General features: G+C 36.7%; 2 protein-coding genes across 4 annotated transcripts in view; one reads left to right on the plus strand and one right to left on the minus strand.

Annotated features, from left to right (window-relative positions):
* oxr1b (oxidation resistance 1b) overlaps positions 1-21,334 on the minus strand; it is a 53,202-nt gene extending 31,868 nt beyond the window's left edge. The window contains exons 1-3 of the mRNA XM_081376726.1: positions 21,242-21,334; positions 16,836-16,923; positions 4,804-5,000 (exon numbers count right to left, since the gene is read on the minus strand). Of these exons, the coding sequence (XP_081232852.1) occupies positions 4,804-5,000; positions 16,836-16,852 (214 nt within the window). The 5' untranslated portion in view covers positions 16,853-16,923; positions 21,242-21,334. The remainder of the gene's footprint in view (positions 1-4,803; positions 5,001-16,835; positions 16,924-21,241) is intronic.
* Positions 21,335-21,903: 569 nt separating this feature from the next.
* Positions 21,904-25,285, plus strand: naxe (NAD(P)HX epimerase). 3 transcript variants are annotated; one of them, XM_081376729.1, is made up of 8 exons: positions 21,935-21,963; positions 22,046-22,138; positions 22,680-22,863; positions 23,008-23,116; positions 23,205-23,315; positions 23,422-23,532; positions 24,393-24,540; positions 24,672-25,257. In XM_081376729.1, exons 3-8 carry the CDS (start codon positions 22,697-22,699, stop codon positions 24,872-24,874), a joined length of 849 nt encoding a protein of 282 aa, XP_081232855.1. In that variant the 5' UTR covers positions 21,935-21,963; positions 22,046-22,138; positions 22,680-22,696; the 3' UTR covers positions 24,875-25,257. The 3 variants fall into 3 exon arrangements, with proteins under 3 accessions (XP_081232853.1, XP_081232854.1, XP_081232855.1); XM_081376727.1 differs by having other exon boundaries at positions 21,904-22,138; positions 24,672-25,285; XM_081376728.1 differs by lacking the exon at positions 22,046-22,138 and having other exon boundaries at positions 21,915-21,978.
* The last annotated feature ends 320 nt before the right edge of the window (positions 25,286-25,605 follow it).

Below are 25,605 nucleotides of genomic sequence, written 5' to 3' on the forward strand. Positions count from 1 at the left end.
AGGAAAAGCTTCATATATTGAGTCAAATTATCCTTGCACATAGCAGCCTCACTTTGCTTCTGCGATAAATCTGTGCTATATGCCATGTAATCTATAGCTGAGCTGAAAAATAACATTTAAAATGCAGAGTTTAAACAGCTCCTCTACACACCTGTCTTGAACATGCTCGCAGCTACACCAATAAAAATCAATTGAGAAGAAAAAAAGGACTCCAATACGAGAGGACAAGCTCTTTCATTTGTTATTCTGCTTAAGACTGCGCGATGCAAGCATAACCAGGAATGTTGGACTCTTGAAACTGCACTAAACAAACTTTTGACAGCTGGCGTGATGCCTGGTAAAGGAAAAAGTAGGCCAGAAGTAAAGTCAAGTCAACCATAGGCAATTGTGTCCATGAACTTTGTTGTTTATATTTATTTCATTAATTATTATGCAATGGTTTAGTTTAATACGTTTTAATTATCTAGCATTGTTTACATTTTATTAATATGTTGAGGATATACTGTAAGTTTAATACACCCTCTGCTGGCTCATCTTAGTAGTGTCTGGAAATAGGTAACCTGTTTTCAAGCCATTAGAAAAACCAACAATTTAGATCACTTATTATTTAATATTTTATATTATTGTTACTTATTTAATTTAAGATAGATTAAACTGTATATATATATTGTATAGGCCTATAGATAACATGAATATTTAATCAGCCAATCACATGGAGGCATTTTCTCCCACATAACTGTCGCTCAATGCATTTAGGCATGTAGACATGGTCAAGACGATCTTCTGAAGTTTAAACTGAGCATCAGAATGGGGAACAAAAATGATGACTTTGAATGTGACATGGTTGTTGGTGCCAGATGGATTGGTCCGGAGTATTTCAGAAACTGCTGATTTACTGGGATTTTCTCACACAACCATAAGGTTTACAGAGAATGTTCCGAAAAAGAGAAAATATCTATTGATCATCAGTTCTGTGGGCGAAAATGCCTTGTTGATGCCAGAGGTCAAAGGAGAATGGCCAGACTGGTTCATCTGATAGAAAGGCAACAGTAACTCAAATAACCAGTTGTTACAACCAAGGTCTGCAGGAGAGCATCTCTGAACGTACAACACATCGAACCTTGAAGCAGACGGGCTACAGCAGCAGAAGACACGCTCCTGTCAGCTAAGAACAGGAAACTGAGGCTACAATTCACATCGGCTCACCAGAATTGAACAATAGAAGATTGGAAAAACGTTGCCTGGTCTGAAGAGTCTCGATTTCGGCAGCAAAATTCAGACGGTAGGGTCAGAATATGGCGTAAACAACATGAAAGCATGGATCATCCTGCCTTCAACGCTTCAGGCTGCTGGTGGTGTAATGTGTGAAGGATTTTTTCTCGGCACACTTTGGGCCCCTTAATACCAATTGAGCATTGGTTTAAACACCACAGCCTGAGTATTGTTGCTGACCATGTCCATCCCTTTATGACCACAGTGTACTTATCTTCTGATGGCTACTTACATCAGGATAACCCAACATGTCACAAAGCTCAAATCATCTCAAAACTGGTTTCTACTGGTTCACTATACTCAAATGGCCTCCACAGACACCAGATCTCATTCCAATAGAGCACAGCCGAAAAATCTGCAGCAATTGCGTGATGCTATCATGTCAGTATATGGACCAAAATCATGCCTTGTTGAATCTTTACCATGAAGAATTAAGGCAGTTCTGAGGGCAGTTCCGGTACTAGCAAGCTGTACCTAATAAAGTGGCCAGTGAGAGTATATACATTGTATGTACTCTGTATATAAATATGGCCAAGTCCATAAGTTTTCACAATATCATGCAGAAAGAAAACAAATAAATACCATATTTGATATGACACATACTGAAGACTGAGTATGGGGAAGTAAAACTCTCATTTTCCATCCACTCTATTTTAGTGTTTTTCTACAGAAGCTCTGCGTCCATTGCACTTCACTTGAGAAGATTACTTTTTGTGAGTGTGTATGTGTGTGTTTGTGAGGGAGCAACCTACAAGAGCTAATTCTGAGCTGTGAGGTTCAATCTCCGATACAGCCACACGGCTATAAAAGGCTTTAAAAGCCAAGAATGCCTTACTGTGCTTTTTCTTTTAACCCTTGATGTTTTGGAAAATGGAGAGAAAGCATCCAAGACATTCAACATTTAGGAACATGTACAAATGTGTAAAGCCTCAGGGAAAATTCTATATCTGAGCCTCACTTAGCCTACTGCTAAAACACTTATAAAAGGCATTTATATGAACTCTGATGTGATGCTGCTTAAGACAGCGAACAAATTACCATGATTAACAGTCTAATTAGTCTGACTTGCGGCATCTAGTACACTAGCCCGGCGGAGATCTGATCAAAGAGCTTTGATTAAAAGATTTTTTCCACAGACAGTTAATTGGGAGAGACACCCGACTGCTGGAGAACTAATGGCTGCATCATTAGGCTCAGGAGACTGAACTGAAGCCTCAGGCTGGTGTCGACCCTGCCCTGTAGGCAACAATGAGAAACATTAGCCGTAACGGAAGCGACGCAGGGACGTCTCAAAATACCTCCAGTATCTGTCCTTTGGGAAAAAATCTTGCTGAAGTAATTACTGCATGCTCACAAAGTTAACTGAGCTTATGTCGTGACTGTCTGGGTATGAAACTACACACAAATGCACGTTTACATGCTCACCTGAGGGTGCGAGCGCATTTATTCACCACCACAACTGCCAGTTCTAATGAAATGGCCATTAGGAAGCTTGATGCATCATGGCTATTTGTAGTCGCGCTCAAAAGATCAGAAGCGGTTTGAGAAGAGCAAGACTATTTGGGTGCATTATTTATGGTGAACTACCTTGCAAAATATTCTTAAGCTAGGACCTTTCAAGTTGTTTGGTCTAAAAAGCCTTCTGAACTTCACATGACCCAGGTAATCAAAGATTTGGAAAGTGTCTCCTTGTTATGCCCTGATGAAATTGAAGCAAAACTGAAAGTGAGGCTGACACTTGCCAAATGTTAAAACATAACTCGATTTTCATTTTCATTCACCACATAGATAGCAAACAGTAAGTGAGGCTATATTTTGCAAAGAAAACTTGGGGAAAGTTTTTCTTATAAGAAACAAGAGAAAAAGTATATGATAGAACAACAAGGCTATAGGACATGTAAATCATGTGACCCTGAAGACGATATACGATATTGATATTTATCATAATATTCAATTACCTACCCTTAATGGGGAAGAAAATCCTGTCCACATATTTGTTAAGACCTTGAAAATGAATGTAAACATTCATATTGTTCACAATTAAACTTCTAATGTAAGGCCCCCATGGAATCCTTCATTTTCCCCTAAATTCTGTATTTTCCATTTTATTTATTTGGGATTCTGTGTTTTATGATTTAGTTTATATAAACATTAACAATGTAAGCAAGCTTTTAAAATGTAATGAAATGAAAATTTACAACAAAACATTACATTTTAATTTTTTGTCAAATAAGATGCTGCAGAATTGAATACATTTAAAACATGGATAAAAAAAAAACATCTTAGTTGTATGACATTTCTTAAAAATAATAATATTATCATTATTATGTTGAAAAGTAAATTTTAGTATGGCTACAGTATGATATATTTCTGTCATAATTTCTTGAAGTTAAACTGAACTTTTATTTTGACGGTTTAAAGTGAAGATCTTTCCGTTTTAGTTTCAGTTGCAGTGTGTACCATTTGTTTTTCTCAAATGAAACGGTGAAAAGCATGTGTACTGAACTGACTCTCTAAGAGGCTCTAGGGATGAGTTCATGTCCTCATATATTGAGACGGCAGATGCTAAAAACACCGTGGGCATCACATGTGTGAGTTTGTGTATCACTCATTCACACATAGATACAGAAATCACTTAATAGTGACTAACTAGCTGTTGTAGCGTTTATTTCTGTTAGATTAATCCATATAGAGTAAAAATGTCCAGAGCTTATCGCCATTATCTACGTAGATTTTATTGCGATCTCAATATGATATCATTTATTGCCCAGCCCTATATTTCAATTCTAACAATATTACTGCTTTTACTGTATTTTTGATCAAATAAATGCAGCCTTTGTGAACTTAAGGGACTTTCGAAAACATTAAAAAAAACGTACCGAACCCAAACTTTCGAACAGTAGGAGGACATCTTTCAAAAAGACTAAAAGACCCTTTGAAATGACCAGATTCATCAAGATGTCCGTAACAGTCAGAGGGTTAAAGTGTGTTTATTATTGTCACTGTAAGGGTTCTCTGTCTAGTCTAGAAGCTGGAGAACGCCACAACTCAGGAGTAATTACTCCGTGTGTGTGTGTGTGTGTGTAGGTCCACAGAGGGATGAGATCCTCTTTTCTCCTCTGATTACAGTCTCAAAGGTATCCATTTCCCTCTTACCGCAGGGCCAGCCAGCCTGTTCCTGTGCCAACACTGGATTAAGCATAACTAACAAGTCTCACTGGAATATTCCTTTCCATTGTAAGATAATGTTCATGTTAATGTGTTCGATTTGCACTAGAAGTGTTTTCTAATGCACCATAACATGCTCAGTAAGTAAGACTACACCCTAAAATCATTAAGTACTTCTATTAAAACAAATACATTGAGTGATTACAATATTAAAAATTAAATTAAATAGGAATAAATATAATAGAAATAATAAAATGCAACATAAAAACCCAAGATAAGCTGTTTTGCTCAGGAAGCCAAAGGAAACTTGTTCCTGAAGAACAGATTATGATAACATAATAACAGTGTGAAGACGTAACGCACCTATGGTGTAACCTCGCTTCAGCTCTCCACGTCGAGGACTACGAGCCTTTTGGATGTTGGTGGTGTTGATCCCCTTTTCTTCAGTTTTGGCTGATCTGGTCACATTCTGTATCATGGGCGACGCCAGCAGGTCTTTGACGAATGAACCGGCATAACTCTCATCAGGGATGTCCACTGACTGGGACTTTTTCTTCAACCTATAATACAGAAAGAAAAAAATGTGCATTTGATTTAAAGAATTTCAACAAAAAATTCAAAAAAGCACCAAATCAGCATATTTTCTGAAGGATCAATGAGTGATTGTGTAATGATGCTGAAAATTCAGCTTTGCATCACAGGAAAAAATACATTTTTAAAATATATTTAAGAACAGTTATTTTAAATTGTAACAATATTTAATTGCAGTTTTTACTGTATTTATGATCAAATAAATGCAACCTTGGTGAGAATAAGAGGCAAAAAATTCCGACCTCGAACTTTTGAACGACTTTTGTAGTCTTAAATTTGCAGTCACATATATTTTAGTTAATTTTATACATTTATCTTAGTTAATTTTATACATTTATCTGTTTATTTTTGCCCTGAGGTCCAGGTTTTCTTCACCAAAAGCATTAAGCAGTACATGTTTGCATCTGCACCATCTTTTGCAAGTGAAATGAGCAACAACGGGTCAGGTCGAACATTCAAAATCAATTTTTTTCTCATATTTTATTGTCTCTATATGAACTCAATGACATCAAGCATCTTTGCTGTTATACCACACAAAATCAATACATATTGAATTCTGCTTATTTTGCAGAGTGCATAAAGGAAGCCTTGATAAACATTTTTAGTGCCTCTGCCCCGAAAGTCCTTTTGGATTTGCAGCAGAAACGACAGAAAACGAAGACCAAGGGCTTCAGACGGCACAAGTGATGGGGTCAGACAGCAGCCCTGTCTAGATGCACTGACCTAGATCAAGACAGAACAGTCTGAAGTCTCACACTCATTCACCCAAGCAATGAGCTCAAGACAATTTCATGGGTGCTTTTAGGAATTAACCAACCATCCACTGGTGTCTCCTGCTACCAACCATGTTCAAGCTTAACACTCCTTCTGAAAACTTAGATATCCATATTGAAAAGTGTCATGGTAACGTCAATAAATATTGACAAACTAAAGCAGTTTGCTAAAGGATATTGCTGTTGACGTTGGTAAGGGGGTTAAAAAAAATCAGGCTTCATTGTCACGGCTAGATCACCAGCTTTTATGGTCCCATAGGGAGACATTAAGATGCCATAAATCTGGGCTGAACTTATCGGCTAATGGACTCACTCTCATTTACGACATGCAATTGTCACGGTGTAAATGTGAAACTGTCTGCCAGAGCCCTCTCCATGTCAACAGTATTTAAGTATTATCTGAGCTTTCATTAACAGCAGGTAACCGTCCTCTGCAGAATGACCTAATTGCTTGTGGTTTGAGAACTTCCAGAGCAAACTAAAGAAAATTTATGGCCAACTCGCACGGAAAGAAAAGAAACAAAGAATACTCACTGAAAGGATAATTTCAGGATACCTGCGTCTTTTCACCAATGAATTTCCATGACTTTTCCAGTCATTTCAGATTACTGGATTTAAAAAATAATAATTTTATAGCAACTACATCCACTAAAAACTATTTCTCAGTAGATGAAAGAAATCACAGGTTTAAAATTCTCTCATATTTCCCAGGTTTTCCATGACGATTAATGTTGTTTCTTGGTGAGTGAGACTTTTATTTAAATTGTTATTTAATCAAGTAACAAAAGTAAACGTGAACAAACAGGGTCTCATTCATGAAACACAAATCTGAGTAAATTGTTTGAAAAGCACTACTTGAATGTACATTTTGAACAACATTTTAAAGGGTTTTAGTGATATTCACACAAATTTGTTCTGCAAATAAAGCCCGATGTGAGGATATTTTGGTTTGTGTTGATTATTCATGCATACATTCTCTGGAGTCCTTATATCAATCCCAATAGCCAAGCACTACCACACTGTGTGTAAATTAGCTTATTAAAATGGTGGGCAAGAAATAAAGTTTCATCGAGACGGGTGACTGCTTGCCTTCAGAATATCAGGGATATTACAGCCAAAAGCAAACTCCAATACAACACTTTAGGTTTTACTTTTATATGGCATTAAGAGTCAGTTTCCCGCATGAACCCACTGAAATAATCTCCATTTTAACACAAATTATTGCCACAAATCACAAAATCCTTAAACATTTTTACCCTTTACAGACACTTGGTTCTTTAAAGGGGTTCATTGCTGTTTGAGCATGAAAAATTTCTGCAGTTACACAGCACAAAATCTAATTTTCAATATCAGTTAGCACTGTGTCTGAACTCCCTGTAATGCCTCGATTGTAGTCATGAGTTTTCTTCTGGGAACGAACTCATTTCAATATTCCTCATTTAAATAATTCTTGCCCAAGGCATGCGAAATAAAGAGGAGTCCTGGTTGAGTTGTGTTATTAGTGTGTTGAAACTCGAAGTGATTGCAGAACGGGCGAGACATTTCCCAAATAAGAGAGAAGCAGTTGACCAAATCACAACACACTGGTCCAGCCGACCAATCAGAGCACATTGTGGTTTTTGGAAGAAGGAGCTTCATAGAGACAGGAACTAAACAGAGCTTCAGGCGTTACTGAGAGACTGGGAAGAGAGGTGCTGTTGCAATAAAATAAATGAAAATGCATGAAAACCTATTCTAGTAGGCCCTGAAAAAATCAAGACTTTGAAAAGGGGAATTTTAGGTCCTCTTTAACAAGCATATTTATTTCTAAATCGGGGCCAGTCCGTGATATAGGGAGTAGGGTCTGCCTGCAGAGCCGGAGGCTGCATTTTCAGGACCCCACTTTTAGGACCGCATTTCTAGGACCCTAGGTTTTTAGTGACAGCGCCACCTACCGAATTAGAGGACCAGCGAAGATGGATGACAATCAGAGTGTGAGTATCAAATGCGAATAATTTTTTACAATTGCGATGCATTTAATTGAAAAGTTAACGTAGCAAACGTGATGGCGATTTGCTAAATAAATAGTCTTGAATGCATAGCCATAGTATTTAGCCTCTAATGCTTGAAAATGAATTGTTAGCACGTTCATTTAACGGAACTGTTGCGTGATAAGCCTGTGTTGACTTATTGACAGCACAATAAAACTGTAGCATGTTCGTTCTGAAAGCTTGTTAATTACTCATTGTTCTTCCATTTTAATTCAGTTAAAATAATCTTAATGTTTTCACTGTCACGTGCTCACAGTCAGCCTGTTTAACGTTACCCACAATACATGTTATGTGTAGTATGCGTCTACATGCGTCTCTTCATTTTGACATGGTTTTATAATGTGTGCTTTAAATATTATATACATATGTAAATGTGTGTGTGTATATATATATATATATATATATACACACACACATATATGACCATATATATATATATATGGTCAGAAAAAAAGTCGTGTCAATGTTATTTCTATTCAGATTTCTCAATTGAGATGGGCTTTATTGACATGAGTGTTTCTAGAACCTTTGTTCCCATAACATCAAAACCTTTTTTTTTTTTTCAAATCTTTGAACAGTATGCAATAATAGTATTATGAACATTAATTGATATGTGTGCACTGTTTGGTAACTAAGAAAAAAAAATTAAAGAGTAGAACATGTTCAACTAAATGTTCCTTATTTAATTCACTTCTCTTTCTCTCTCTCTCTCTCTCTCTCTCTCTCTCTCTCTCTCTCTCTCTCTCTCTCTCTCTCTTAGGAGTCAGTGATGATGTTGTCCATGAAGTTCTGTTTGTGGTCCACATCATGAACAAATTTGTTTTTGTGTGTGTTCAAGTTCAGTTATTATATATTATTTTGTAAAATATTTTGTGTGTGCAAGTTCAGTTATTATATATTATTTTGTAAAATATTTTGTGTGTGCAAGTTCAGTTGTTATATATTATTTTGTAAAATATTTTGTGTGTGCAAGTTCAGTTGTTATATATTATTTTGTAAAATATTTAGTGTGTTCAAGTTGAGGTGTGATATATTATTTTGTAAAATATACACAATCTACCCCAAGAGTCATCCTTGTCTTCCCTCTATACTTGAAAATGTGGTCGATCTAGTGACTGAAAAAACTATAACATGATTCCTTGTTTATTTTACTTGAGTTATTATATTATGCTAGACCCAATTATTTCTCAACATTCCTAGGAACCAGGTTTAATTGCAATAAATAAAGTAGTATTTGGGTGTAATAAAACTGTAAAACTCTAATGTAGTTAAAACTGGGTGGGTGGAAATACTGCCTGGCACAACTAGGATCCTGGAAATGCGTTCCTGTTCCTGAGACTGCGGTTCTCCGAGTCGGTAGGTGGCGCTGTCACAAAAAAACTAGGGTCCTAGAAATGCGGTCCTAGAAGTGGGGTCCTGAAAATGCAGCCTCCGGCTCTGCAGGCAGATAATATTGGATATAGGCGACATATGTAGAGTAAGCGGTTGTCTAGGGCGCAAAATTACAGGGGAGTTCTGGAGCGTCAAAAATACGCTCTCCATTTGTTTTTGTTATTTAGGCTACACGTTTTTGCAGTGTTAAGCAATTGACCGTTCGCAAAGACACGCCTCCTTTAGTTACTGTTGCTATGTCCGACATACGCCGCTCTCACGCCACTCCATGTTCTCACGCAGTGAAAAATACATCGCGGAGGAGAGAGGACACTGACAACAACACACTGACAGACAGGACAGAGCAGGCTACTTTTGATATGAAACAAAGTCTCAACTTTCAAATAATTTTTTTAAAGAAATTTAAACAATAAATACCATTTTGTGGCTCTTTAATGTGTCTGACACATCGCTGTAGAGCCTCAGTTAAAGCTGCTCGTGAACGATCATCTCTTCCTTCTAGTTAATTTATAGCATCAAATAAACATGAATGAACATTTTACATTTACATTTATTCATTTAGCTGACGCTTTTATCCAAAGCGACTTACAATTGCTATACATGTCAGAGGTCGCACGCCTCTGGTACAACTAGGGGTTAAGTGTCTTGCTCAGGGACACATTGGTGTCTCACAGTGGATTTGAACCCGGGTCTCTCACACCAAAGGCATGTGTCTTATCCACTGCGCCATCACATAAGAAGGAATGTTGTTTTAACCGTGGAAAGACATCAGTACACTCCGTTTTTCAAGTTCAAATTCTCCAACGTTAAATCTACTAAGTCTCCTGACTGCTTTGTCGGACAAAAATGGCGGAGTCGGCGGATTATGATTGGTCAGATGGCCTGTCAATCAAACTCCCTCTGAAGGGTCAATTAAGCCATTCACTAGCAATGTTTTTATTGCGCCAAACGCCAAAATGTGCATAAATTAAAAAAATGCGCATAAAAAACATATGCGCTCAACGGAGTCGGATACATTTTTTATCCGATAAGAAAAACGTGCATAAACTACGATGGAAACACATTTACCGAATAAATTCCTCAATACGCATCAATAGACATGTGACTTTGCGATGGGACGGTACTGGACTAACCAGTGGAGATCGGCTGTGCAACCAAGGGGGTAATCTTTCAGAAAAAACTGAAGCTTCCCCGGGGGTCACCATTAATTAGCAGACCATCACCTGCTGTTAGCATGCCATTGACTCCCATTCATTTTGGCGTCACTTTGACAGCGAATAACTTTACATCTGAGGCGTTTAAAGACTCCATTTGTCCATTATTTATTTCTAAAGAAACACGAAAATGTATAAAAGGCTCCATTACCTTGTATCTTACGGTATGGCCCCGTAGATGCAGTTTTTGTAAAAATAGGCTAACGATTGCGTCATAACTACGCGACTCTCTGTCGCACAGTAGAGAAATTACCGTATGGACAGGAGGAGAAGCTCACAGGCAATCGGGGGGACGTGGAGGCAAAATGGCAAAATAATTAATCAGAATACTTAGCAAAAGTTGCTCCTGCTCCTAGCTCATGGACAGCTCCTACTCATGCTCTCCATCTCTGCAAGTTTCGGAAGGGAATGATTCAGATTTCTCTTGCCACAGCTACTAGAAGACAGACAGGTTGCTCACGTCACATCTACGTCGTCAAGCTCAGCTTGAGTCTGCGCAGTACGCTCGGCCATCAGGAAGTGAGTGCTTCTAATTGACTTCACTTTTCTCCGTTGAATCCAATGGGGTCGCTGTGTCCATTTCTTTTACTGTCTATGTGTGCAACCGGTCTCGTTGCACAGCATCTGAAATGCTGTTTTGCTCATTCTGAAACACCTGAGCAAAGTCTGTCGTCAAAGTGGTACAGTATAATTACCTCCCAGAACTGTCTTACACGACTGCGTTCCCAAACAGCAACATCTGCCTCCGAAAGCAAGATAACATGTTTATGTGTTTCGTCTGCACGCTCTGAAAAGCAAGCAATTCATTATATACGGAAAATTACAGTGGCTTCTCTTCTTTTCTTAGTGATATTTAGCACCTGTTTATCAGGAAGGGATGATTTTGTTCTCTTCGACTCACTGGATGAAAACCGTGCTTTATTCGTAAAGGTTTTATGCGATATTCCAATTCTGCGCATAACCAACTTTGGATGCAAAAGTGTCATCTACAGTACATACTGTAGATCTTTGAATGAAATGATCAATCAGAGGTGTTTAAGTTATTCAGAATCAGAATCAGAAAAAAAGAATATAAAAGAAAATAACACTTAAGTGACAAAGATTAATGCATTAAACAGAACTTGTCATTGTAATTCATATGTATCAGCATGGAACATGTTTAATGAGGGGAGAGAGCATTAATAGAGATTATGACAGATTTTAAGCTTCTCAAACTCCTGCTGAACTCCTTAAATATTACATAACAGCAGCAGGTGTTATATTGATACCCAATGGGCACTGATCTTATTAGACATTAAAATATGAACTAATTAATCTGAGTGTTACTATTCTGATTTAGCCTATACTGTATATTACCCAAATTCAAGTAGAAGTTAGAAGCATTTTAAGACATAAAGGGTGTTCACTCCTTGAAAAAACTTACAAGACTTACATCCAAGTAAGTAAAAGTATGGGCTCTTTTGATTTGCTCAAGTAAGTAACCACCCACAACACAATCCTCCTAGCAACCTCCTAACAACCACTAGGAAGACCTTAGCAACCCTCTGGCAACCACCAATGCCAACAAAAGCCCGTTTTTGTAAAGAAATTGATAAATCCAGCAGAGAGCTTGTTATTGCACAAGCCTGATGATAATATGAGGGATATTAAATATTCACATTCTGTGTTGAACTGAGATTCTGTCATCAAAGTCTGGAACTGGGTCATTGTTGAATATGTTGTACAAGACCCCACACACACACACACACACACACACACACACACACACACACACACACACACACACACACACACACACACACACACACACACACACACACACACACACACACACACACACACACACACACAAAAGACTACTGGGGAAACTTCTGTTTTCACAAAGTCAAGACGGAAATGCGGAAATGCACATTTGAATCTAAAATAGCAATGTACCCCATTAAGATTTCTGCAACAAGATAACTCCACTGAAACACATAAATAGAGAGACTGCAACCAAACCAAATTGATTTGACTGACTGGGCTTTTTACCTTGGCCTTAGATGGCTTTTTTCATGCGCAATGGGCAATTTTAGATACACATTTATCATGAATAAAAATAAAAACATTAATAAAAAATCTAATAAAATACAAATCAATAAAATAAACAAAAACTAAAAACCATATAACATAAAACCAAATAAAATAAAATAAGCAATTTAAAATACTTCTTAAAAGAATTTCTATTTTAGTATTATTTCTATTTTAAAACTAAGATTATTTGATTATTTGATTATTGAACACGTATATAAAAGTAAAGCAGATCACTATGCACTAGGCAAACAGAAAGATATTCAGCCTTTCTATTAAAAGCTAGCAGAGACATGTTTGTTTGACAGAAAGCCAGAGACGAATCAATTTTTCTCAGAGGTTGTTTTCTGTCTAACCTGTCAAACAGAATTCAAATAATTATAAATATCCTTCAGTTTTGAAATGATGCCCTTGAGTGTATTCCAGTGAGTGGTATTTCTCTGAAGATTTAGATGTAATATTAAATTATTTAACATGCTGCAATCAAATTATTATTTGCATGAGTTTCGATATGACTACAAATTGCACTGTTGCATTCAATGTTTTTTTTCCTCTCATCACTCTTGAAACATCAGCCAAGGTCTCCAGGCTTATTACGCAAGCACTTGAGTTTCTAGTATGCAGACTGCATAAGCCACTCTAAGAAAAGTACTCAGTGTTCCTTCATGCTCTCATAAGTAGGCACTCTTGTAGTGACTCTAGTGTGACTTCCATTCTTAGGAGTTCTTTGAAACTTTCTCTGGGTAGTGCAGTGAGTGTATTAAATGCAGCTACAGAACAGTCACTCTGAATTAGCCGAGTGTGTCCACACACTGTGTGCGCCTGGATATTTATGTTTATAGGATATATGCACTATACAGGCTTCACATCAAAAACATGCCCTACTATTGCCTTCCTAAAGGACTTACATAATTCAAATGGGACTACATGTTTCATTTATCCCCCAAGAAATGGCTTTCATCTTACAACAATGTATTTTGTGGAGAACACACGGCATCGCTCCTACTGGTAAGTCTTTGCTGTAAAATTTGGACATCTGTTCAAGTATTTACAGAGCCTCTTATGCTCACAAAGGCTGTATTTGATCAAAAATGCAGTAAAATTGTGAAATGTTATTAAAATTAAAAAAAAAGCTGTATTCAATTTTAATATATTTTACAGTATGTAATGTATTCCTGTGAAGGTAAAGCTGAATTTTCATCATCATTATTATTATTATTATCTTTAGAGTCACATGACCCTTCAGAAGTCATTCTAATATGATTATTTGCTGCTCAAGAAACATTTCTTTTTATTATCAATGGTAGTGTATCCAATTCTATACTTTTCAATCTTTGGGATAGCCAAGTGGAGGATGGATGGATGGATGGATGGATGGATGGATGGATGGATGGATGGATGGATGGATGGATGGATGGATGGATGGATGGATGGATGGATGGATGGATGGATGGATGGATGGATGGATGGATGGATGGATGGATAGATAGATAGATAGATAGATAGATAGATAGATAGATAGATAGATAGATAGAAACAACACTTGCTACATTCGAACCAGATAGAAGCATGACAATATTTACCTTTTTTAAATTATATTATTCTGTGTAGAGACCACAAAGCGAGTCAAACTGGATCAAGAAAAGATGCAAGAAAGAATCGAACATATGTTGCCCACATGAGCACCTCAGCTACCACTAGGCAACAGCTAGGCAACCCTCTAGCGGTTAAAAAAACGCATGCATTTTGCAGAAGAACATTGTTTTGGTTGTGCTTCGATGTGACTGAGCGGATGAATATAACCCTTCACAATACATAATGCTTTACAATGAACTCTGTTAAGTAGCTATATGGCAATTGATATGTTCAATAAAATACCTTACTGACCTGCTGAGTAATAAAAATGCCATTTCCCCATCGCTTTCACAAAATTTCAAATCCCTCAGTTTGCCATCTCAGAAAAGCCAAGCCGAGACATGTATGGGGCGAGTGACGTAGGCCTACTAGGCTATATGTGCACAATTTCCCATGAAAACCATCCCAACAGGTTTAAAATATAAAAACGTATAACAGGCTTACCTAATGGTGTGTTCACACCAAACGCGAAGTGTATATTCGCATCGCGTTACTCGCTCTAGATTTCTTGTTTTTCGCATCACTCGAAAAGGAGTGTCTTCACGCAAATCATCAACAACATCAACATTTCTAAGCATCATGTGAATTTTCCGCTCGAGTTGAAATTTTTTAACTTGCGCGGAAGACTCGATTGAGGCGAATATCGAGCGTTCGCGGCAAACGCGTCGCCCAATTCGCGTCATTCGCACCACCCGTCTGTTTGCGTCTTTGCAATGACTTTGTATGTAATCTAGTCGCGCAAATAATTTAATTCGCGTTTAGTGTGAACACGCCATTAGTGAATCAGGGTAAGACAAAAACACATTTTGGAAGAAGAATTGATTATGTATGTTTTGTTAATTTTGAACAAAAAAATACATAGTGTTCCTTTAAATAATTTAATGATTATTTAATTAAATACTCAATGGTTTGCTTGCTTTCTGTTGCAAAAAGTAGTTTTTTTCCCCAAAAATTAAACAACCGTAACTTAATACTGTAATAACAGATGGTTTTCTTCTGTTCTAAACAGACATTGTGCTTCAGGTAATCAGGTAAAGGCAAAACAGCTCTTAGCTTGATTTAGATGGTGGTGATTAGTTAAACCTGCCACTGTGATCCTTATTCACCTGAACCAAGAAAGCTGTAAACCAATACCTTTTTTTTCTAGCCTTACGTCATGCACTTGCGTAGTTACTCCATTAGCCGAGACAAATCCAGAGATGAGTCTTGATAATACTGCCACTGGGATAACCTTTCAAAATGAGAATGTCTGAGCTCGTAAAATCTTGAATCTGACCATTCTCGTCACAGATAACCCCTTCTAGTTTTAATATAATTAATAGGAAGCTATAAAAATGGTGGAATATATCTTTTTCCAAGCAATCCATCACTGTTTCTTGCAGAGATAACAGCCAAGGTAAAAATAACTCTAAACCTCAAAGGACCTTCCAAACATCCCCAAACACTGCTGAAATAGGCATGAATGCATTTTGACTGGCACAAAGGAAGAAATAACTAACAATATATAAATAAAAGAGGCCCTTTAAAAATCCCCAAAACAGCCATCAATAAAACACAAATGGAGTCAGTCCTCTTTAATGATATTGGGCTGGCCATTAGAGCATGTCTGGAAGCCTTGAGGAGAATATTTCATCCTCAGAATAGTGGAATGGAAAGTGCATATGGAAAAATGCAGATTATGGCATCCATCAAGCAGGATGACAGATGTGCAGTGGGGAGGGGAGGGGTGTTAGGGGTTAGAGAGGATTATGTAATCCTCTTGAGATTTTTATGCTTCAACCCCCTGATGATGATTCGCAGGGCTAAAACAAAAAAATCAAGAGCCCTGCTCATGTTCAGCAATATCCCGTTTACAACCTGCATTTATTAGAATCCAGGAGTATTTTCACCTGGGGTCTGTGTCATTTAAATGATAATGCCCTGATCTTATCTCCTGTGGTTTCCTACCAGAGCTTTATTCTCATCACAAAGTTCACTATTAGAAAACTCATTGTCCTGCTCTGCCTCGAACTTCCTCTCTTAAAGTGATCTGCTTTTGTATGTGCGTGTGTGTGTGTGTGCCTCAAGCATTGTGCAGTCACATCGAATCCATGAGAATCGAGTCATGCGGTCATACTGATTTATGGTCAATCAATAATTTGATGATGCATATGTTTTGAATGCAAGTCAAACAAGTATTTATCCTGTTGTTCTGGTCCATGCATCAAATAGGATGACTAGCTATTGGAAACAAATGTCCATTGCCTGCCACTACTCTACAAATCTACCAAATAAATATTGTTGTTTAAATGCATGCAAATGACAAGATTAACAAAATTATTTGTTAAGCATTTGCATAAAATCAGTTTGCAAATGCATAACGCTTCTTTGTACTCAATAATCACAAAACTCACTGATACAATGTTATTAAGTTGTAGGTGGTTGCCAAGGTGTTGCTATGTGGTTTTTAAAGCACATTGCTATGCGGTTTCTGGGTGCTTCCCAGTATTTTGGTCTCTTGATAGGTTTCGTTCATGTGCATAGTTTCACAGTAAAGTGATATTTAGGGTTAATGATTTGCATGTACATTTAACCCTAAGTATGTGCACTAGTATTAGTCATGCTCGACTCAAACAATGGCACTGATATCACAGTTAAACCAGCAAAAACAACACATGTAAAAACAGTGTAAACCACTACTGTATACTGACCTCTTTGTGTTGAACATTCTGACTCCTTGTTATCCTGTGTTGGATGGGTGACACAATGACAGCGATAGGCCAGCTCTATAGAGTGGACCTGTAGGAAGAGAGTATGGTTACAGGGAGAGGTTCAATCAACATCTCATGGTATCAGGTTTAAGAAAAATCCAAGGACCAATAACCTCATCTCTGTAAGGGGTGTGACCTCTATGGGTGAGTAAATTACAACTGACACTCACAATCCGACAGTCTTGAACAAAATCAGAGGGAGCAATGCTAGTTTTATGTCCACTAATTGCTGACCAGATGGTGTTTACCAAGGGATTAGTTTGTAGATTTCCTGTCTACAGTCTTATCTTTGCTTATATAACTTTACCAAAGAGCAGAAGAAGACATGCAAATGATTATTGCCCACTTTGTTAGGAACCACTAGAGCTATCTCTGTGCTAACTCAATTATACTGTCAATAAGAAACCAAGGATCAGCTTTAATTGACCTGCCCTAAAGGCTATTAAAATGCTAATGACTATAATTCCTGTTTTTCCACTCTCTATTTGAAATGCATGATATTGTATAAATGAATATTCAAATATTTGCAGACACCTGCCTATGCACAGGTCTTATTTCAAAACCAGCACAGTCGTACACCAGGTCCTAAAACATCTTGTGCTTGTCAAAATCTTTGTTAGCTAATAAGATCAATGGCGAGATAAGTCATTTGTCAACTAGGGCTGCCCGTCCAAGCAGAGTGCATCAATAATGTACGAATACGGCCGGTGTAAGATGTAGGCACTGTAAACCTACTAGTTATCAACCTACCTCAACCACAAAGCATGGTTAATAAATCATAGTTATATCAAAGATTTTTACACATCAATCTTAAGGAAAGGTGTTTAATCTCTGGGATTGGTTTGGGAAAGTAGAAATGAGCAGCCTGTACACAATGGCCACCTGAAATAGCATGGCTCCTGGTCTTAATATTGATGAAAAGAAAAGGAGATTTGAACTGAAGACTGTTTAAAATGTCTCTAGCGGTAATGGATAACTTTATGAATGGAAATGGATTTTCCTTTAATTGAGGATGACCTTCTGGCCATCTGGTTTCATTAGAGTGAGCCATAGCACGAAATGACAACGGTAATTGTTCTTCCTGTGATGAAAACAGATCCAGTGCACTATAATCCAATTGCTCAAGACCATGACTAAACATTGAGGATTTCAGGCTGATACATATACAAATATATTCACAATATTTTACCTATGAATGCATTCAATCCCTTGCAAACTCTGTACATTTTACAATTCTTCAAAATGCATAACATTAAACTTACTGGGTCAACCATATCTATAAATCAAATGTACTTGCAAGGTACAAATACAAAGTACGCTGTTTTGCATTGGATCAAAAGTCACTAATGAGCCTCATTAATAAACATCTGGTCCATATATCACACCACAGCAGGGAAAGACCAGAGCGCAGTGAACACTCATTACTTACAGATGCTGGGTTTAGCCAATTACTTTATGAATGGCAATTTCCACCACTAGTGAATTAGAAAAAGACATTTTCTTCTTAACCACAGCGCAGTTTAGACAGAGGTGGATTAAAAACAAATATCTTTTTGGTCATTCAATTATTTAAGACAGCTTAGCTGGGTTTCTCCTAAGAGAATTGCACAGTTTCAACATTTATTATAGATGCATATGCAAACTTGAGTCACTGCAGCAAGTTTATGGATTATCTACAGCAGACTTCAAGACTTTTCACTGCACCAACATACTATAGGGAAGAGTGGGACAAGCTGTGCCACTTTAACTTAAGTTTTAACTTAAGTGTCTGCTAACTGAAATGAATCGCATTCCATATGTTGTCTTATTTTGCTGCACTAATGCACTAAAGAAATTGCACTAAAACAACATTTGTACAAGTACTTGCAATATTAAAATTATTTTGTAATTTCATTTCTTGCTTTTGGAGGCAAAGCTTACAACCATATTAATTAAGTCACTGACACACTTTATGAGCTACCTAGTGGTAAATACTTCATTTAATAAATTACATATTGTGTCTGTTGGGCAGAAACTCCAAATCTCCAAAACACAGCTTTTCAGGAAATGTTGTCAAAGTTGGTATTGTGGCTTTATATATGGTACGATACTTGAATGCGTTATTATATCATTAACATTTGACCAAAATCAAGCTCAAATGGAGTTACGATGTTTTTGACCAATGAATTTCGAGAATTTTGACATAGGCCTACATGTCTTGTCCGTCATAAAAACTTCCGGATCTGAAGCAGTAATTGCATCGCATTACGTTTTTACCAACTTACAGGTTGATTGTAGTTTACTAGCAATGTGGGCGCTAAGTTCATTCTGTCATTTGGCCAAAATCTCGTGTTATTAAAGACGAAATTCTGCGCACAGGCTATTTAAGAAAGTTAAATCAACGACAAATGCAACGACAAATTATTAAGACACTCTAAGACACTAAGACACTCTTCTCTACTCCTCAAATACATAAAACATTAGCCTTTATATATATTGTGTTTCTTGACTAAAGAAAACGCTGTACTTATTCAAACAAACAGTTCTCTATTAACTCTTGCATTGCAAACAAGCAGAGACGTCCCAACCTGCTTGTGGTAGGCCTACTTCATTTATACATGATAGAGGCTGGGTGGAGTTATGAGGTTTGACTGACAGTTTGAGGATCCAATGGAGTTACGAGGTTTAGTCACAAGCTCTTTTTAATACTTTTTATTGATTAATTAGTTGCAAAACCCACAGACAGATGTAAAGATGTAAATCTAATATATGGTATATTAGAAAATATATTTTAATTATATGGCTAATTCTATCGGAAATCTGATAGAATCTAATACTGGTACTGATTCCAGCACTGGACAGCGACCAATGTCCAATGAGAGTTTACAATCTAGACAGCAATAATATCTGCAAATCACATGATTTCCTTCTACAGGCATACGCTGAGGTCTCAAATCTCAAGTATCTGGTCTACATTAATATCTACTATGGCATCCTAAGAGACAAACACGATTCACTAAAAGCTCTTGCTGGAAAACACGATGGCATTATTGAAGTGCAGCAGCCATGACCATGGAAGCACAATAAGCATCTTTATGTAACAAGGCTAATTTACAGCGAAACATGCACATGCACAGCACTCATCAATAAAATGAATATAGCAGAGCCTCTTCAGTTTGTGAGTGCATAGCCACTGCCCTGTGCAAACTGCTCTTCAGTCATTTCAGGGGCTGGATCTTTAAAGCAGTGTGTCTAAGCCAGGCAAACAAGCCATCTCTTTGGTAATTTATAGACAGAAGCTATTATAATTCACTGGGTTTTTCTATTGCAGCTTTCCATGAGTGTCCGGCTGAATGTGAAAGCACTGCTGCTCTGAGATCGATCAATCAATGAGGACATACCAACAGCGATACAGCCTCTCTGAGTTTCCATTACACTGAGTTTGCATCCAAATCTGCTGTTTAATGAAATAACAATCTGATCAGGCTGAGACACTTTCACCCAAACAGCAGAAAAAAAGGTACTGTGATGGTATCAGATGGTAATACAGGTACTTTGATATATATATACCATAGTACTGCATAATTACCATGTTCATGCATCATGGTATTTAGCCTACACATTCTACAGTACTTCAAAGAACACCATGGTACTACCTTTTGGCAAAGTAGCTTAATTTGTACCTCGTAAGATTCACGTTTAATCTTATTATGTTTAAAATGCATGACCAGATGAAATTATGATAGAGAGTGGGGGGAAATCTTGCATATTTACCGATTAACGCAATCATGGTTTCTTCTTATAAAGAAATTACAAGGTCTTTTTCATTAACACAGGGATTAACCATCTGGAGATCTAATACTGAATCAGTGCAGGTATAATATCTATTAAAGTAAAACAAAGTTTCTTTAAGACAAAACAGTCATCCCCTTACACACAAAAAACTAAATTATAACATACTCAAAAACAATACATATATGCATACCTACATAATTATGATGTAAACTTCCTTTCTGGATTCCTTAAAGTTATATAGCCCAAAATAAATACTTTTATAATAAAGAATACATGAAATGCAATGCATAAAATTAAACTATAGTGCAGATGTCGTATACAATATAGTCCCATTGGCAATTTCAGATATCCCCAAAATATCCCTCCTGTCAGCTAAAGCTCCAAGAAGAAGAAAAAAGTATATTATTTTGAAGACTGTTATTTTATCCTCTACGAGTGCTGCCCCAAGAAACAGTAAAGTTCAAGTTAAATCTCCTTTTATATGTTTTCATTGTTTTATTTACATCCAGACTCAACTGTTTATTCTTAATAAATTAAATAACAATTATCGCTTGAAATAAAATCGCGCTTACCTTAAGCCAGGTAATGCGTCAGCAAATCAAGTGGATGTGTCATATCATGCAGTGTTTATGATTACACCTGCCAGACACTACCATTCACACTATGCCAGCATTAGCCGTATGAGAGTGCTATTAAATGACCGGAACATACCATCACAACCTGAGGTAAAGGGGTGCGGAGGAACCCAACACAACGAGACCAAATCTGAACACATGGATGTCAGCTCTAAATAACGCATGGATATGTTTCATATATAAAGCGACATATAGAAACATCACGTATACACGATATTCAATGGTACAATCATAGGAAAGGCAGTGAACAATTTCTATGACCCTCTGTTTTCAAACATATGTTCATCCACAAATCTCTTTTACACACAAATAAAGACCACATTACAGATAAATAAAGTTTATGTCTTGGAAAAAAAGCTCTAAAATAAGTATTATTATTATGAAAAATGATTATGAGGAATGTAAACATCATCATCATCATCATCATTATAAATGATAGTAATTATCATTATGAATTTAATTTAATTTAATTTAATTTAATTTAATTTAATTTAATTTAATTTAATTTAATTTAATTTAATTTAATTTAATTTAATTTAATTTAATTTAATTTAATTTAATTTAATTTAAACAAAAGTCAGGCTGTTATTATGAAAAGCGGCTTAAGTTCACTAACCCGGATATTGTTTTTATATACTGGGTTTCAGCAGCAGAGGGCTGCAAGTATCCTTTCTGTTTAATACACTTTTGCATGTTTGTATACTGTAAAGTTTTAACTGAATTGGTTTTTGCTCTGTTTAGTGTTTATTCACCCGACGGTGTCTTGAACATTTCTTAGTGTTAACGAATGTTACTGAGCGTTTAACCTTAACATAGAGACACACTTAATAACAGGTAATGAATGCCACTTCCTAACAGCTGAATGTTTTTGGTTTTTATAAGTTGATTCTTCCCTATAACAGTTCTTTAACCCAATGGTATCTCGTTAAAAACTGTTCAAAATTATTATCTTTAATGTGTAATATGTGTGTGTTTTTTTCTAATCATAAAGTTGGCCAGGTTGAGTTATATGCAATGGTTATGTATATAATATATGTAAATTTATATTAGACTACATATTAAGTATACATAATATTAAGTTCATTCATATTATTTGCATATATATTATAGACTATTTACACACTATTCACTATACATATCACTATTTACATTCAAAAATGCATATCTACATATCTTCAATAACCTCTTGGATATGGAATTATGTCCTTACCATAAAATGAGTGACCAGGTTTAGAATATAGGCTGCAGTTTATTAGGTTTCTCGTCTCAACATTATTATTGTGCCTTTCCCAGAATGCGGCAAGATATGTGGGCAGAAATCAATGCCATGCATCATCCTTTCTTAACAACTTCCTCATTGTTTTGTCTTGTTCAGGTGCTTTAGCCAGGTGAATGTTGGGAGTCCGAGCCCTGTTTGGAATCGGTCTTCTTGTGACATCACGAGGAGGCTCTGTCCTGACACATACAGGAGCATGTGCACGTGCTGCCAGTAACATCTACACTAAAGGTCTCGCTCATAGACAGGCTTGCACTATGGCCAATACAATAAAGTACCTGGGGTGAGTGTAAATGCACTACACTCTCTGTGTGATATGATAAGTATTGTTGCATGTCAGTCATTATGTATCCATAACATGATGTTACATTACTGTTGTTGTGGATGTCAATGTACAAGTTTTTATTTCTGGTTTCTGTCATCACAGACAAGAAGAGGCTCAGCACATTGACGAGGAGCTGTTTAACGAGTACAGCTTCAGCGTGGATCAGTTAATGGAGCTGGCCGGGCTTAGCTGTGCCACAGCCGTGTCAAAGGTACATCTGATGGTCCATCGTCATGCAGAAAGGATCACATACAGCTTATACACATAATACACAATCAAATCAGTGGTTTACTTCATAGGGCTATCCTCTACAATCACTGCTCAAGAGTCCACCCAGGGTTCTGGTGATCTGTGGCCCTGGAAATAATGGAGGAGATGGCTTGGTTTGTGCTAGACATCTCAAACTGTTTGTGAGTTCGAGCTGAAAATAAATTGACTTTCAAATCTTTCCCTCATTAAACTTAATATTTGATGAAGGCGTATTGATTTTATTCATATTGCATGTGAATCTCCTAGGGATATGAGCCATCTGTATTGTACCCGAAGCGCCCCAACAAACAGCTGTTTCAGAATCTTACCACCCAGTGTGAGAAGATGGATATATCCTTCCTGACAGAGATGCCTGAGGTACAACGGGAACCTCAGCGGTCAATACCACATTTCTTACACCATGGGGGGTCTGAATGTTTTTTTTTTTTTTTTTACCTTTCATATGGGTCTCTTCCTCTTTCTCATTAATAACTGATAAAATAATGTGCCTGTTTGCACTGAATGTCCCAGGGACACCTATCTGACATTCCAATGTTTTTTTTTTTTTTACCTTTGCATAAATTGATTTATGTTAATTTATTGTTAACGTTAATGGATAATTGGATATATATTTATGTTTTTGTATATGTACACAACCATTTAGAAGTCAGTAATTCTTTTAAAAAAGAGAAATGAATACTTTTATTCAGCAAGGATGCATTAAATTGATCAAAAGTGGCAGTTAAGACATTTATAATGTTAAAAACAAATTCTATGTCCAATAAATGCTGTAAACTTTCTAATCGTCAAAGATTCCTGAAAAAAATATGTAATTGTTTCCACAAAGATATTACGCAGCACAACTGTTTTCAACATTGATAATAATCAGAAATGTTTCTTGAGCACCAAATCAGCATATTAGAATGATTTCTGAAGGATCATGTGACACTGAAGACTTATGAGTAGTGATGCTGAAAATTCAGCTTTGAATAAATTACATTAAAATATATTAAAATAGAAAACAGTTCATTTTAAATGGAAATAATATTTCACAATATTATATTATTTTTGATATATTTTTGATCAAATAAATGCAGCTTGGTGAGCATAAGAGACTTCTTTGAAAAACATCTTACCAACCCTAAAATTTTGATCGGCAGTCTATATATGTAATATATGTATACTTTGTGTCTGCTATATTCTATATGTCATGCATTTTCCCATCATGCTGTCTTTAGGCTGATTTGATTGATGAAGCTTATAACTTGGTGGTGGACGCCATCTTTGGATTCAGTTTTAAGGGTGCGGTGCGAGAGCCATTCGGTAGCATTCTCTCCCAACTAAAGAAAATCACTGTGCCCATTGCTAGTGTCGACATACCTTCAGGTGAAAATGCACACATACCATCATCAGGAAGAAATAATCACAAAAATCTTCTTTTTATTGCATAAAACGCCTGGTAATGGTAAGTCAAATAGTAAATGTTGGAATGTTGTTCCCTTTCTTTCACTCTTTAGGCTGGGATGTGGAGAAAGGCTCTCCTGATGGGATTCAGCCTGACATGCTCATCTCCCTCACAGCCCCAAAGAAGGCAGCCAATCACTTCAAAGGACGCTATCACTTCCTGGGAGGACGATTCGTTCCTCCTGCACTTGAGCAGAAGTACCAGCTGAATCTGCCTCAATACCCAGGCACTGACTGTGTGTATCAGCTGAACTGAACATTAGGCCTTAATGTCAATTTTGTGTCAGTAATCAAAAAAATAAAACCTGGAATGAATATACTGATGGGTAATAACTGTATGGTTTACTACTCTGAATACTTTTCTTATATTGGGTACATATGGGCTTGGTGATTAATCAGCATCAATCAATAATTGTTTATGATGATGTTTAAAGATATTGACTCTTTATTGCCAAGATCCAGTCTGATTACCGGTAGTTAAAGATTTATAAAACCTTAAAATAAAATAATGTTTTTTGATGATTTTGGAATTTAGTGAATAATTGCTGTATTTTGTGTTTAAATATATTAATGTTGCATATCTATGTATGGGAATATGTAACATTTGAACTGAAATAAAAACTTTATGCTGACATCCATAACAATGTTAATGAATATGTTTATAGACAAACAAATCTAGGCACACACAGGCAATTGTATAGAGCAAGTCACATGATTCATAATTATGATTTTAAAACATGATTCTATAAAACAAAAAGGCAGACAGGCATAACATACCATACACGAACAACTAGAGGAATTAAATACGATGAAATGATGAAACAATACAAACAGGTGATGATTAGAAGAGTGTGAGCCAGGAGGGATTATGGGAAATTAAAGGAGCTGTATGTAAGATTGTGGCCAAAACTGGTACTGCAATCACTGTATCCCCTCCCCCTCCCCCCTGACTCGAGGTTGCCAGATATGCTGCAGGATCCAGCAGGA

The sequence above is a fragment of the Scardinius erythrophthalmus genome (genome assembly GCF_964197995.2).
Source record: "Scardinius erythrophthalmus genome assembly, chromosome: 10".
Classification (NCBI taxonomy): Eukaryota; Metazoa; Chordata; class Actinopteri; order Cypriniformes; family Leuciscidae; genus Scardinius; species Scardinius erythrophthalmus.

Excerpts from the sequence above, each read along its gene's own strand:
- naxe (XM_081376727.1), top strand. The coding sequence starts at position 22,697 with ATGTTGGGAGTCCGAGCCCTGTTTGGAATCGGTCTTCTTGTGACATCA. Across the intron at positions 23,316-23,421 it reads CTAGACATCTCAAACTGTTT|GGATATGAGCCATCTGTATT; the intron begins GTGAGTTCGAGC and ends TGAATCTCCTAG. Across the intron at positions 23,533-24,392 it reads TCCTGACAGAGATGCCTGAG|GCTGATTTGATTGATGAAGC; the intron begins GTACAACGGGAA and ends TGCTGTCTTTAG.